Source organism: Eurypyga helias, unplaced genomic scaffold, assembly GCF_000690775.1.
Source record: "Eurypyga helias isolate BGI_N326 unplaced genomic scaffold, ASM69077v1 scaffold13167, whole genome shotgun sequence".
NCBI lineage: Eukaryota > Metazoa > Chordata > Aves > Eurypygiformes > Eurypygidae > Eurypyga > Eurypyga helias.
Window position 1 is genome coordinate 14,354 of NW_010260259.1, and position 15,989 is coordinate 30,342.

The following is a 15,989-nucleotide window of genomic DNA, read 5'->3' on the forward strand; positions in this document are numbered from 1 at the left end:
TGTGGCAGGATGAGCTGGATTTCTTACTCTTTACAGGGCAGGGGTAACAAACTGCTTCAGCTCTGCCATGTGTGCAGCTGCACCATGGACTGAAACCAGTGAAATACAAGCCTGAAGTGGAAGTAATTGCTCATCAAAGACAGTTCTCTGCTGCATCCTAAAGAGAACCAAATTCAGTGACAGGCTCTTCAGCTGCAGCTACCCCCATCCAGCTTTGGAGCAAAAGCTGAGCTTTGACTTTGTCTTGATGATGTAATGACTTGGCTCTGACTGGGAGTTCAGGAAGCTTGGATTGAATTACAGTTGGAAGTAGTTATAGTGTAGTTTTTAGTCTCTGTACCTTAGAATGTACCTCTTGACAGCAGGAACTGTAGCCCAAAGAGCAGAAGTTACAGCTTCGCAGAAGAAAGTGATGTCTTGCATCCTGAGGATCCAAGTTAGCTTAGAAGTTGGTTCTTTATTTGAAAGTATTTTGTACATGTATATGACAAGGGTCAGTAAAAACACGAATGAACATCAGGAATGGCCTTTCACTGTGTCAGACAAAGCAGGTTTGAGGCAGCAGGCTTCTGGGGCTGGGTGTGCAGTAGGTGAGGGTGTGTTCACTGGGTTTTCCATCAGCTGTTACCTGCATTAACATTAGTCTGTCATCTCCTGCCCATCACAGCACTTTCCCAGACTTCTTGGAGTCAGCTGAAAGCTGAGGATTCTGATGGCTCCGCTGTTACCTGCATCAGCATTAGTCTGTCATCTCCTGCCCGTCACAGCACTTTCCCAGACTTCTTGGTTCGTAGTTTTTCCAGCATTTTCTGCAAATGAAACAAACACGTGTGACCAAGCCCTGTAGCTTAGTGGCTGCACTAACATCAGTAATGGACAGTGCAAGTGGGGCAGTGAGTTGGGTTACTGCTCCCACACCCCCAGAGTTGGGGGGCAGGCCTGCTTCTTTCCCACAGCCCATGTTACTTAGGCACGCAGCAGCGATGTACACCACCGTGGAAAAGCAGAGGGGGCCATTGCTGAAGGCAGGATGTGGGCCCAGAGTCCCCAGCAGCAGTGCCTGCCTGTCCCTCCTTCCTTCCAGCCCAGGGACTGGGAGAACTGCTTCGACCCTCTGTGTGAGAGGGGCTGCAGGCAAACCCAGACAGGATGCCTGGACCTCCCCTTCAGGTGTGCTGTGCTGCACAGACCCCTACACCACCTACAGCAGCCAACCTGCATTCCTCTGCCCAAAGAAACACAGTTAACAGAAATTCACTCAAGTCTGGGCTAGCCAATCCCTGCCATTCATCTTGCCAGCACTTTCTAGCAGCTGGAGCCCCCAACAGCCTTTTTGCCCCCCTTCAAGCCACCAGAAACAGAGAGGTGGGTGCCCTGGTTCAGCCCAGTCAGAGTGTCCATAGGGACATGAAGTGGGATAAGCCAGCAGCATCGCCGCAAATCCTGACTGCTGTGAGGGTCTGTTGCGGTTGTACTCATGCCCCAGAGCTCCGTCAGCGACCGACCAGAGGCACAGTGGGGGCACAGAACCGAGCAGGCCTGCAGCAGGCTTGCCGTTACCTTCTGAAACTCCTTGGCCTTTTCTCTGGTTTTAGCACAAGGTTCTAGCCTGGCTGCTTCTTCCTTTCCCACTTGTGGAAGTTGATGAGGGAGGCTGTCGAGAGAGTAGAGAAAAATGGCGTCTTGTTGGGCAGGGGAGCGGCAGAGCAGGAAGGAGTTAACAGAGTAAAGGCATTTCTTGGGCTGCCCGTATCTAACACGCCCCGTTCAGGACATGGATTTGCATGTCACCAGTAATAAGTGCCCCAGTACAACCCAGTACAAGTTCTGTCTGATGCCATGTGTTAACTGAGCAGGCTCCATCGGATTCCTTACTGCCAGGGCACTTCCCTGTGGAACACCCTTGGCTCCCCACCATTCCAGGGGGAAGCAGCATCCCCTGGGGCCCCAGCTGGCAGATCAGACTGCTCTGACCACCGAGGAACGGCTCTGGTTTGATCCGAACGCCTCCCGCTAGTGTTCATGCAGTACCTTGAAGCACGCTGGGGCGGTGCGGTTTCTCCAGAGGTCCCGTCTTCTGGAGAGGACACCCTCACTTCTCCCACCTTCTTCAACTGCCTGGCAACTGCACCTTTTTTGTCTTTTTAAAAACAAAAAGCCAAGCACAGCGTAAACCTCCAGCGCAGCCAACTCTGAATGTGAGAGGTCTCACGGGTTTTTAGGTGACACTACGGAGCAGGAAGCTCAGGGATACAAGGGAGAGGACACCTCCTGTTGGAATGCTCCCTCAGGCTGCTGCCTGTACCAGCCCTGCTTCTTCCCAGCCAGCTTCCAACGCCCCACTGAGAGCTGTCAGAGACGCACAGCCCGTGGCAGGGGGGTTGGAACTAGATGGTCTTTAAGGTCCCTTCCAACCCCAACTGCTCTGTGGCTCTGTCACTTGGCTCAGGAACTGATCAGCTCCTGTTGGCAATGAGCACAGACAGGTGGGCAGACTGAAGCCAGAAGGGGCCTGTGACAGCCTTTACAATGTGGCAGCGTAGACAGACAGGGTTGTAAACATCCCCGCATCTCTGAGAACACCTTAAACATCCCAGTCTGCAACAGCGAAGGGGCAGCAGACGTGAAGTCTGTTCTTCAGACCCCAGCTCAGGGCACCTGATGCCATGTCCTGTCCCCAGATAAACCTACCGGAGATGAGGGGCTCCTTCCGCCTGTCTAACTTCCCCGGCTTTCCTCTTTGAAACGGCCTGGCTTTTGGCTTTTCATCTTCTCTCTCTTTGTTTTTTATTTCTTCTACTCTTTTCAGAGAGTTCTGGATGAAGGTCTTCTTTCTCTTTACAAAAGATTCTTGCAAACTTCCCGGGGTGGAAGCAAACTCCAGCAACATCACTGTGAAAGAAGATGGAAAGTCTGGATGTGCCTCACTTTTAGCAGTGCCACCTCTTAAGTCGTTGTGCGTCTTCCTCCTACGCCGCTGAGCTTGGCTGCTTCTGGAAATCACTCGGGGACAGTGACATAAACCTGGCCCCCACGCACCACAAGCTGAGCCTGCCCAGCAAGGTGTGCTTGCCTAAGGAGAAGCCGCTCCATGTTTTCCAGAGGAGAGGGTCGTTTTACTGATGGCTTTAACCCGCCGTGTACAGACCTTCCCTACCTCAACTCCTGGAAATACCCAAGTTACACATAATTACCTGCAGTCTGATGTGGTGGAAAGCAACTGCCACCAGGACTCCGGGCTTCGGAAGGAGTGTTCAGCCTTACAGATGTGGAATAATCTGCATCTGGAGCTAGTGGGAAAAATTCTCTCTCCTGCTGCGAAAGGAACAAGTGATTGGAAAGACTTAAAACACAGCACAGGTTTGAGTGAAGCGGGAGTACTGCGCCACTCGTGCAGGCCCGATGCAGGTTGGGGACTACGTCTGCCTTCACAGCTGAGGCAGGAAACGTCAACCCGACCACGGCAGCCAGCACTGCAAAGCTATTCTGTAAAAACGTTTTAGAACTTAAAATCTATTAAAAACCCTTTGCCCACCAGATTCCAACTGCTTGTTCTTAATACAGGGCTGCAGAGTTTCATCCCCAGGGCAGTGTTCCTTTGCCCTGCTCTCCCATCACTCCATCACTCCCTGCTCCGTCTCTTCCCCCATGCTCACAGAGAGGAGCCCCATCGAACCGAGATGCTCCCCGCAATTCCTAAGCTCGGATAACCCCACCACATTCTCTCGTTTTGCAACAGGGGATCGACTGCTACAGCAGGGCCTCTCCTCGCTGTGATGAGGGCTAAGCTAAGATCAAATTACATCAGATAATGAAGACTCACCTCGGCAAAAGCACTGAGTTCAGACTGATCCGCACAGGCTGGGTTGTTGGTTTTATCCTCCTTCATTTTCTCTCCGTCGGTACATTCAGCGCCTGACTCTGCAAGACTGATGTCATTCGAGCTCACCAGCGTGAGTTCAGGTTCTTCCATAATACCACCCCCTGACTCAGTCTCCTAGAAAATTAATTATACAAGACATCAGTGTGAAAAATGAAAGCCACGGCCCTTGGCAGCAGCAGCTGTTACCTCGTCAGATCGGAGGCAGCTCATTCAGCGAGCAGAATAAAGGATGCCTAAGCCCTCTGCCTGAGGTTCTGGTGGATGCACACCCTGGAACCCAAGTCCAGTGCAAACTGGTTTATGTAACAGTGTTAAAAAATCCCCAAGCAAACAACCCAAAGCAACCAAACAACAGAAACTCCACCTCTCCTCCACTCACCTGAAGTCTAAAACTCTCAGTTCTAGGACAAACTTTTTTTTTTAAAGCTGCATCAAAGCCATTTCCTGAAGTTTGCTTACGCTTTGGTGAAAGTAGGTACCTCCTTCAGGCTCCTCAGTGGGGAGGGGGCTGTTGGTTACTAACAGTGCGGCGCGGTACAGGTGTACGCAGGTATACCTCTGCATACCTGCTGCTGCCAAGAGAGGGAGAGGCTGTAGCTCCTCCAACAGTCACGGGAGCTCCAGCTCATTTAGCTACAACTAATTACATCAGTACTATGATCCGAAAGAGAGGCCGAGGTTCCAGGAGACATGCAAGCCTTAAACTAGAACTGTAAACAATCAACATTTGCCAAGCTTTCAGATATTAAAGGTCTAAACCAACTTGGTGCAACAACAAAAGCACCCGGAAAGGCCTGCACAAACTACTGCTTTCCTAAGTGTGTTTCACTCACCCAGACAGGAATACAGCACGAGCTGCCGGGCACCGAACTGCAGTGCTTGTCACGCCTTTCCAGGAGGGAACCGTTCTGTTGTACGACAGCCTGCAGGTGGGTGCCCGAGTCTTCCAGGCTGGTTTCTCTGGGAACCCTCAAAGATTTCTGTACTTCCAGAAAGACTTGATCTGGCACCTTTGTATTTGCATTACACTGAGAATCGAGCTCCAGAGATTTATTTGCTTCATGTACATGAAATGCTTTTTCAGGAAGCTGCACATACTTCTGATCAAATGCCTCCACAAGTAATTTTTCCGAAGACACAGTCTCTTTTAGGAAGTGTTGAGGGCAAGTTTCATCTACTGTCACTGGTGAGGTATTTAGCTGATAAAATGAGTTTTGCTCTTCCAGTGGATTCAGTCTTTCGTTTTGCAGATCTTCCACTGGACACTGGAGGTTAATACATTCCATGTTTCTTGCCAGTTCTTCATATTCTCTGGCAGATGAAATACAGATCTCATTGCCCCCTTTTTTAATTCCAGGGGTTTGTTCCAAAGAGATCTGTAAGGTGGCGTTAAGGTCCACGGGCCGATCAGCATTCTGACTGTGATCACTCGGGGTAGATTCGAATTGCAGTGGGTGGAAAGAGTCTTCAGATCCTGTTGCAGAAATCATCAAGAGTCAAAATTCCAGCTAACACAACAGAATTTCAACTTCAAAAAGTGCCTCTGTAACAAGACTTTAGTAATGTATAAAGAAGTCTAGTAAACAGGAAGAAACATTTTGTTTTAAAAAATTCTGCTTAAGCTTCTTCAAACATCACACCATTAACGTTACGTAAAATTACTCCTTCACTGCATCAGAACAACTTCAAGAAACACCTCATTTTGTTGCTTCTTACAATATGTTGTATGAACATACTGATCATGTAAGTCACACAACATGACTTTGTGATGGTGCTGACATAACCACTTTGAAGGTCAACTCCTCCTCTGTAAATGCAAGTCCTTTCAGTCCCTTTTGGGACTCCAACAAAGTCTCTAAACCAGGAAGAAAACGACTCACAACACCATTTCTTGGGCAGAAACTCTTCAAAGTAGAAGAAAACACCCAAATTGGAGCAGTGATTGTTCCTACAAATTACAACACTGAACCCTAAATTAGCTTTCCCTTAGAATCATAGAATGGTTTGGGTTGGAAGGGACCTTAATTACCATCTGGTTCCAACCCCCCTGCCATGGGCAAGGACACCTTCCACTAGAAGGAGCACTAGAGTGCTCAAAGCCCTGTCCAACCTTAGGATTTACACATACCGATCAAGATACTGATTATTTTTCCCCAAAAGAGACTCTGAAAAGATCAGGTATCGGCATGCTCATTACCAGGGAGGCATTTCAGAAGTACAGCATATGTGCAACAAGGCTGTTAAAATACATTTTTTCGTAGGCCTCTGAGCTACGTGTGATAAAACTGGTCACACCGATCCCTGCTATCAGCAGGCTTTTTATATACACAGGAATATACACATAAGCCTTTAATGGTTTCCTTTGAAGATTGTTTTGCATTCTTTGACACCTACAAAATACCTACTTTCACATGTATCAGGAACATTGTCTCCCGATAAACAGCTGTTAACAGGGAGGGAGGAACAGCACTGCAACATCAGCCACCAACAGAAAATCCATCAGGTGACGGACTTAGACATCAGCTGCCCTGAACTGACAACCCAAAGCAGTTCCCACTTGCCCAGCCTGTTGCTCATGTCATCTCCCCCTTTAAAAGCACAGCAGTAATTGGTTTGGGATTATAAACACACTTAGGAGGTGGGGAGAACCTGCAGTTACATTTAAAGCACCAAGACTGTCTCTGCAAGTGCGTGAGAAATCGAATGTTTTGAAGTTGGAAGGGAAGTTCCTAAATCTGGTTTGCTGTGAGCACAGGTGTCTCAAAAAAAAGGCTGGAAGAGACTTACACATGATTGCTATTTTTTGTACCAGCATCTGCCAGCTGAAGAAAGAGAATTTTAATAGACACAGAGTAGTTACTTGCAGCTTTAAACATAAATAGTGTGTGTTTCCCAAAAAGTGTGTATATATGCAAATGACAAAGATAATTGACCAGGAACATTTACATTATGAATACATCTATTACTTACAACACTGTGCTGCATTACTGTTCAGCTTTCTGCTGGGGCACCTAAAAAAGCTGAAACACCTGATTCTTGGTAAAATAAGAGCTTCAGAAATATAAATATTACTATTAGATGCATTTGGAATTCATAGAATCACAGAATGGTTTGGGTTGGAAGGGACCTTAAAGCCCATCTAGTCCCAACCCCCCTGCCATGGGCAGGGACACCTTCCACTAGACGAGGTTGCTCAAAGCCACATCCAGCCTGGCCTTGAACACTTCCAGGGATGGGGCATCCACAGCTTCTCTGGGCAACCTGTTCCAGTGCCAGTTCACGTACTGGCAGCAGGCTGGTTTGGAAAGCATTGACCCAGCTGCACTGCACATACCCAGGGTAACGCTTTCTCTAACGGACTCTTCCGACGTGACGCGCTTTGGCCCGTTTGTTTCAGGACTTGAAGGCAGACGGCTGCTTTGCATATTCACACCAGAGTTCCCCACTTCTAGAAAGGTAGACAGGTGTTGACTTTCTGTTGGAAATTTTGAAGTCTAGTGACAGGAGAAAAGAAATACTTAAAGATTCATTTTCTCAGAAATACAAAGGATAAAAAAGTTAAAGGTAATACTTGATTCTTGGATCACATTTCTGCTACAACCAAAACCACGTCCAGTTCTACACATATCAAAAGTTATTGTTGTATTTCTTCTAAACAGAAGACAGCAGAGCGATTATACACTTGCATCTTCCAGAAATCTTAAGCCAAAGCATTTCCTCTGTCAGAGGATATTCCATCTGTGGTACCTTGCTAAACTCTCGACTGTCTTGTGAAGTTCCGTACGGAGAACAGGACGATGACGTATCAGATTCAAGACTTGGTTCCAAAGCCTGAAAGAGCTGCTGATGGGAGCTCAGAAAAGGTCTCTCCATTTCAGGAAAATCAAGTTCAGCTTCCAAAGCTGTAAGAAAAGAGGTTATTTTAAAAACAAACACCACCACCACCCACCACCACCCCCCCGCAACAAGCAAATAAACCACCCAGACATACTCCACCTTGCTTCTGTCCGCAGTAAAAAGCATACAGTATCATAGAATCACAGAATGGTTTGGGTTGGAAGGGACCTTAAAGACCATCCAGTTCCAACCCCCCTGCCATGGGCAGGGACACCTTCCACTAGACCAGGTTGCTCAAAGCCTCATCCAGCCTGGCCTTGAACACTTCCAGGGATGGGGCATCCACAGCTTCTCTGGGCAACCTGTTCCAGTGCCTCACCACCCTCTCCGGGAAGAACTTCTTCCTGATATCTAATCTAAACCTCCCCGCTTTCAGTTTAAACCCATTACCCCTTGTCCTGTCACTACAGGCCCTTGTAAAAAGCCCCCCCCAGCTTCCTTGTAGCCCCTTCAGGTACTGGAAGGTGCAATAAGGTCTCCCCGGAGCCTTCTCTTCTCCAGGTGAACTCAGCAGGTATACAAATAGTAGTCTGTAAAAACCCCAATCTTTACAGCATCCAATTCTTTCACTCAGATACAATGCAAGTACACAAAGCAGCAGGAAAGGGCTAGCCTGATGCCATGATTATTTAAATGAAAAGCTGATGTCTGTGAGCTCTGCCCAGCGCTGCATCAGAAGTAGCATGGGCTTCCCAGTACAGCAGAGCACACCCAATGAAGAGCCACAGGGGTGACGAAAGGAGGATGAAGCACATGATGTTCAAAGAGAAGTTAAAAAACCCGAGTTTGTTCAGCCTTAAGAAAAGGCCTGGGGGGGTGGGGGAAGTGCACAGAAATCTCTGCTGCTACATTGGAAGTGAGGGTAAGGAGAAAAGGCAGTCCTTCTTGAACATGCTCAGTGAAAAAGATAATGGGCACAAGATGGAACACAGGAAATTCTGGCTGGATACAGTACAAGGCAGAGGAGAAAATAAGACAGTTATTAAAATGTTGCCCAGGGGTGTGTGGAATCTCTGTCCGTGGAGATACTCACAACTTGCCTGGACAGGGCCTTAAACAATCTGGTCTATGTTGGCTCTGCTGTGAGCAGGAAAGAGAACTTAAACCACAGAAGTCCTTCCCGGACTAGAGTAATCTATAATTCTAGGATTCCAGGTTTTCAAACATTCCAGGAAGAAGTGGTTCAGATTAAAATACTACAGTTATCTTCATAAGAGCTCATAAAGATGCCGTTATCATCATGAATCGTTACATTTCTTCACAACTCCCACCAGTCTGTTAATCAGCGTTTCGTCAACTACGTGACCCTACGTGAACAATGAAGAATCATGTGTTATAGTCTCTCCATTCCTAAAGTGGAAGTTGTGCGTAAACACGTGTTGAAACTGGCACAGATGACAAACAGCCCCAGCCGTGGTAGCAGGAAGTTGTGTAGAAACCACAGAATCATAGCATGGTTTGGGTTGGAAGGGCCCTTAAAGACCATCTAGTTCCAACCCCCCTGCCATGGGCAGGGACACCTTCCACTAGACCACGTTGCTCAAAGCCTCATCCAGCCTGGCCTTGAACACTTCCAGGGATGGGGCATCCACAGCTTCTCTGGGCAACCTGTGCCAGTGCTTCACCACCCTCTCTGGGAAGAAATAGACCAAGATCATACAGATACCTCATCAGAAAAGCTTTCTTTTTGTTTCCACTACACTGGGGGGTGTGGGCACAGGCACAGAGCAAAGCACGAAGAACACGAACGCATCAAAGTTCTTGCATGTAGAATCCTTACTGACTTTACAGGGTGAGCTGAATACAAGCAATACAGCCTCACACAGGAGTAAGCTCCTCTTCATTCTGAGGACAGCGCAGCACAGCAATGCTTTACCACAGCGAATACCTTGGAAACGTGCGTTGTCCTCCGAGTAAGAGTTCAAGTCTCCGGTGCATCTCCCCAGGACCTGCCGTATCGGACTTGCTTTATAAAGGTACCTCTCTCCTTCAGGCAGCTGGGTTTCAGATGCTGCAGACACCCTCTCTTGCCTCTGCTGCAAGGCAGAAGGCAGCGAGGAGTTCCAAGGGCGGCTTGCTGTTTCTCTCAAGATTCGAACTCCTGTGCTATCAGATGACAATCCTGAAATAAGCCAAATAGAATCATAGGGTCTCTGGGTTGGAAAAGACCTTAGAGATCACCAAGTCCAACCGTTCAGTTTTGCATATAAACCACTTACACCAAGTCATCTGAAAAGGCATCGCTTAACATTCACTAAGACCTCTGGGGGCTTGTTTCTTTAATCGTCTCCTGTCAACGCTCCCACAAACCCTACCACTAATTTCCACGAAGGAAAGTTGATAACATCTAATTAGGTAGCAGTCAGTACAGCTTAGCACTTTTAGAGTATGCAGACTTCAGAAATAGCGAAACAATTAAATCAGAAGGGAATTAATACTGTTGGTTTATGCTAGCAAGCACACTTTTACCTATCACATATAAATGTGCCAACCCCTCTGTCTATGTGCTTACAGAAGAATTGCACAGTGCTGTCAGAAAAGGTCATTATTAAGCACTGAGCATACAGTGAAGACACAGCTAGGCTTGAAAAATTCATTCATACAGCTGAGTCACCAAAACCTTTGGTATTTTTTTTCCACAACTAAAAACAATAGAAGAGAAAAGCTCAAACCAAATTATCTTACAATTTGCTTTAGCTTTCTTATGTCAATAAACCACAGATTTGGCACATGAGTTATGAAGTTTACTCAAAATAACACTTGGCGGTTTACAGCATTAGGGTTAAAATACAGCCTGAGATTTCAAGTGGCTCAAAAACTGTAGTCTTCAAAAATTGATTTACAAACACAGAATAACTCATATGCACATATGGTTGTTTATGAGATCAGATGCATGTCTGATTAGCACAATATTAAGCCTTAAAGTAAATAAATCCACAGCTCACTAATCACTTTCAAACTCACATCCCATGTGATAATGTCAGTATCTAGAAAAGCAGATACATATTAAAAACAATTCCTTTTATTATCAGGCCTTCCAGTACCTGAAGCGGCCTACAAGGAAGCTGGGAGACTTTTTACAGGGGTCTGTAGTGACAGGACAAGGGGTAACGGGTTTAAATTCAAGTTGGGAGGTTTAGATTAGATATCAGGAAGAAATTCTTCACAGAGAGGGTGGTGAGGCACTGGAAGAGGTTGCCCAGAGAAGCTGTGGATGCCCCATCCCTGGAAGTGTTCAAGGCCAGGCTGGATGAGGCTTTGAGCAACCTGGTCTAGTGGAAGGTGTCCCTGCCCATGGCAGGGGGGTTGTGCCCATGGCGTTGGAACTAGATGATCTTTAAGGTCCCTTCCAACCCAAACCATTCTGTGACTCTGTGATTAAAAATTTCATTAAAAAATAACTTGAAGATCAAGAGGCAGACTGCAAGCAAAAAAGTATTTCCCAGAAAACTATTAGAAAGCAATATTAGCTGTGCTGGTTTTGGCTGGGGTAGAGTTATTTTTCTTCGTATGAAGAGTGACATTTTCACAAATAAACTAACAATTACTATGACGACAAGCAGACATCGGAGCGATGCACTTAAGCAGCAAGACAACGATATCAGCTCTGTAACAATCTATGATACATATTATTAGAAAACTTATCAGTGTGTCAAAGGGGGATCTGTTTTAGTTTTTGTTTTAAATTTTGCCACTTAATACTAGTGTTACAGTTGCTTAATAAAACTTAAAATATCCTTTGCCAAACCTGATGTGTTATAAGGTTAAATTATAAAAGTAAAAAAACCCCATGATCCCATAACAAAACATCCTAGCTACAGTCAAGTCTAAGACATATTAATCATTCCTAAGTGACTCATAGAATCACAGAATGGTTTGGGTTGGAAGGGCCCTTAAAGACCATCTAGTCCCAACGCCCCTGCCATGGGCAGGGACACCTTCCACTAGACCAGGTTGCTCAAAGCCTCATCCAGCCTGGCCTTGAACACTTCCAGGGAGGGGGCATCCACAGCATCTCTGGGCAACCTGTTCCAGTGCCTCACCACCCTCTCTATGAAGAACTTCTTCCTGATATCTAATCTAAATCTCCCTGCTTTCAATTTAAACCCACTACCCCTTGTCCTGTCACTACAGGCCCTTACAAAAAGTACCCCCCAGCTTCCTTGTAGCCCCTTCAGGTACTGGAAGGCTGCAATAAGGTCTCCCTGGAGCCTTCTCTTCTTCAGGCTGAACAAGCCCAACTCTCTCAGCCTTTCTTCGTAGAAGAGAAGTTCCACATTAGCCTACTTCAGAACAATGTATGGCCAGCATGTTAGACCCATTCTGCTGTAAAGAGAATGCACAGTTTTCACAAGAACTCCACAACCCAAACACTCACCGGTGTCAGCAGGGCTTCCATCCAACGTTTCACTAGTCAAAAAGCTTCCAGTGGAGATTGTTGAAGATAAATCACAGGGCACTCTTTGCATAAAAGCCTCTGAATGCAAGTCTGCAGACACTACTTCAGAAGGTACTTCCTAGGATGAATAACACGCCTGTCACCATGTATCCCAGTGTCCCTAAGTAAAGCTTTAAACCCACACGCTCCATCCTGAGCTCAGTTCAAGTGTAGAAGCCTTCATGTTTTGCACACTCAGGCAAACACCGGTTCATCACTGCTCAGTCCAACACATTCACATCCAACGTCCCAGGCACGTCACTCCCCAACCACCCCCTCCCCTCCACACGCACCCCAGCCCACACACACACACTTCATTACCAAGCCTCTCAGAACGGCATACAGATCATGACACCTAGAAGATTGTTTTATCTTCCAGTGGTCAGATTTGGCTATTTCTCATCACAGACCCACTTCAGTAGAATTGTAGATCTCAGAGGGACATATATGCAATACATGAAAAACTCACGAATTTACAAGTAACTGCAATACTGAGCCTTTTGCACACAGGAGACTGACATCAAAATGTAATTCTAAGAAATTAAACTAAAAATATACAAAGCATCCTAAGATACTATCTTCCTTAATAATTAGGTAAGTTCTGTAAAGTCACATAACTGAGAATGAGGGTTCTTGTACTTCCAAATTCTAAAGAATTAGATGTGAACATTTATTCCCAAACTCTGAATTAAAATATGCACTAAAAAAATAAAAGAAACCCTTCCACTAAGTTTTTCATTATATACTACCTTATATTAACACTCACAGAAAACATGTGCATTTAAAAGTGATTTTTTACACACATTATACAAAGCATTTTTTTAAATCCTGTTTTTTATCTCCTGACCAAACGATGGGATCGTTGGGTGAGGGAAAAGCAGGGATATCACTAGTGCTCATTCTGGCAAGGCTTTTGACATGGTCTCTCCCAACATTCTTGTATCCCAGTCTGGATGTCACAGCCTGGATGGATGGACAATGAGATGGGTAAAAAACTGGCTGGACAGTCAGGCTCAGAGGAGAGCGATTAAAGGATCACAGTCTGCCTGGAGGTGGGGAGCAAGCGGAGTGCCACAGGGCTCTTGCAAAGACCTTTGGCAGAGACCTGGAGGAGGTGACACCACACTTCCATCAAGTCTGCAATACCACTAAGCTGGGAGACCCAGCCCGCACACAGAATGGCAGGGCTGGCGTCTCGAAGGACCTCGTGACGTCCATTCCCTGCAGGAATGTTACAAAACAAGAACCAACGTGAAGTCCAGCATCTGGGAAGAACCACTCCCGTGCATCAGTCCAAGCCACCTGGAAAGCAGCCCTGTGAAAGAGGACCCAGGAATCCCAGCAGACGTCGAGCTGAGCATCAGGCATGGCGTGCCCTGGCAGCAAAGAGGGGCACCAGCATCCCACACTGCATGAACAGGAATATGGACAGCAGATCCATCCCAGTGACTGCCTCTCCATGTGGTGCTTGTTATACTGCTGCACCTGGAATGCTGCACCCAGTGTTAGCCCCCCAATACAAGACAGAAAGGCTTCATCACAAAATAAAGAGTCTATGGTTATCGTGACGTGACTAACCGTATTATCGAGTCTGAATGAAGGTCCAGTGTGCCTGGTAACTCCATCCCCCATTTCAGCAGCGGGAACTGGCGAATCTTGAGACACTTGAGAATCCTGGGACTGGCCTGACCACAAATGTAACAGAAGCAATAAGGAACAGAAAGCAAATTTGAGTTCATAGCTAGCAGTTCTTTTGCACACCAGATGGCACTAACACTCTGCTGCTTCTGTCCTTGCTACTAGGGCACTGATTTTGCCCATTTTTACCTCTTTCTTCTCACCTACAACAGACTTTCTGCTCCACTACTCCACCAATCTAATTGGCAACCAGTGGTTCTCCTTGACCAGCCCTCCTACAGCTTCTCACCAGCATGACTGCTCCCTGCAGGGCACACAGGAGGAGCTAGGAGAGCATGCAGAAGGAATCAGGGCTTGGCTCACATTACTACAGTCATTCAGCTGGGGCAGAGGAAATCTTTTTCACTCTACCACTAAAATGCTTATAAAGAAAAGCAGACATTCAGAGTAGATCAATCAGAAGCACTGAATTACTTAACTACAGCATGACTACTACTGCAGAATGGCATCACCTTTCATAGAATCACAGAATGGTTTGGGTTGGAAGGGACCTTAAAGCCCATCTAGTCCCACCCCCCCTGCCATGGGCAGGGACCCCTTCCACTAGAGCAGGTTGCTCAAAGCCTCATCCAGCCTGGCCTTGAACACTTCCAGGGATGGGGCATCCACAGCTTCTCTGGGCAACCTGTGCCAGTGCCTCACCACCCTCTCAGGGAAGAACTTCTTCCTGATATCCAATCTAAACCTCCCCACTTTCAATTTAACCCCATTACCCCTTGTCCTGTCACTACAGGCCCTTGTAAAAAGTCCCCCCCAGCTTCCTTGTAGCCCCTTCAGGTACTGGAAGGCTGCAATAAGGTCTCCCCAGAGCCTTCTCTTCTCCAGGCTGAAGAAGCCCAACTCTCCAATTCTTTGCCGTAACGCTCTCACGCCTAGAGATTAGATCAGTGTCTGTGCAAAAGCAGCAGCAGAGCGGCACCAGAAAAACACAATTTCTGCATCTGGAGCTGACAAGCACCTTCAAAGTCCGTCAGTTCTAGGACTGTAAGTTAATTGCCAACAAACAGCTCTAAAATAGGCATTCTTGTTTCCAGAAAGAAACGCTGAATATCAAACTGCAATGAAACAGCAGACAGGAAGTAGGTGTGCTTTCTCCAAGTTCTACCAAGGCTGCTAGAGAGACATTTCAAATCCCCAGCATTTCTAAGACTCTATACATAGGGAGATTTTATAACATTTTGAGAATCCTAACACTGTTTGTATCTTGTATATACTGAAACTCAATTTTTTACTGAAATGTGGAGTCCAGTTGTTCCATTTTTCCTACAATACACAGGGGAAGGTTTCCTCTGTGAGACGCCACTAGTGAAGTATCTGTATGATGTGATACTTATGGACCTCAAACAATATGAGACATTATGAAACTCATTTTAGGGAGGGGAAGAATAAATCTAAGGTTTCCTATAGCCACTATCATCCAGTACTGTGCTAGGAGAAAGTACAAGACATGAACGGAAATATATCTAAAATATATTTACTTGGATTAAAAGCAAAATTAACTTATTCTTAATTAATTTACTATGTTACTGCATTAAATGCTGAGTGATCTCAAAATAAAGGGTAAAGAAATTTTCAAATGGCTTCTCTTCTCCCCGCCAACCCCCCTGTCACAAAATCTCCAGAACCTTCTAGCAAGCTTCATCCTGATTATTTATGTTATTTTTGACTGGTAACTGAACACAGCCATTGGCAGTAGAGTGCAAATGACATGAAGAGTGGAAGAACAGTAACAAAACACAGTAGCACTGCAATGATAAAAATTACCACAACCTCCTGCAAAGCTGGGTCTGTTAATCACCATAGTCCACTACATGTAAAATTATAAATCTAAGAGCACAGAGCACTGGCTTCCAATCCCTTTACTGTAAGTATGTAACAAAGGCCTTCAGGTTCACAGGAAAAATAACTTTAAAGATTTGAGTAGAACAAGAGTGCAACAAGGTCCTTGTCTGGCTGTGGCAGCAGTGTGACAGTCTGGACAGACCACAGAAGTCTGCTCTTCTTTGGAGCAAAGGAAATAGAGGATCCTGACAATGAGCAAGCCCTCGAAGAAAATTCCATGAATCAGCAGGA

The 15,989-nt window shown here is 46.2% G+C and overlaps 1 protein-coding gene across 1 annotated transcript in view; it reads right to left on the reverse strand.

The window, feature by feature from the left end:
• Positions 1–761: 761 nt before the first annotated feature.
• The window catches only part of CEP295 (centrosomal protein 295kDa), a gene marked incomplete at its 5' end in the record, with an annotated part of 21,971 nt that continues 6,743 nt past the window's right edge, over positions 762–15,989 (reverse strand). Inside the window, 12 exons of the mRNA XM_010154990.1 lie at positions 762–809; positions 1,561–1,654; positions 2,032–2,140; positions 2,692–2,892; positions 3,195–3,312; positions 3,824–3,997; positions 4,717–5,357; positions 7,218–7,377; positions 7,631–7,785; positions 9,669–9,902; positions 12,159–12,297; positions 13,797–13,903. Coding sequence (XP_010153292.1) covers positions 762–809; positions 1,561–1,654; positions 2,032–2,140; positions 2,692–2,892; positions 3,195–3,312; positions 3,824–3,997; positions 4,717–5,357; positions 7,218–7,377; positions 7,631–7,785; positions 9,669–9,902; positions 12,159–12,297; positions 13,797–13,903 — 2,180 coding nt within the window. The remainder of the gene's footprint in view (positions 810–1,560; positions 1,655–2,031; positions 2,141–2,691; positions 2,893–3,194; positions 3,313–3,823; positions 3,998–4,716; positions 5,358–7,217; positions 7,378–7,630; positions 7,786–9,668; positions 9,903–12,158; positions 12,298–13,796; positions 13,904–15,989) is intronic.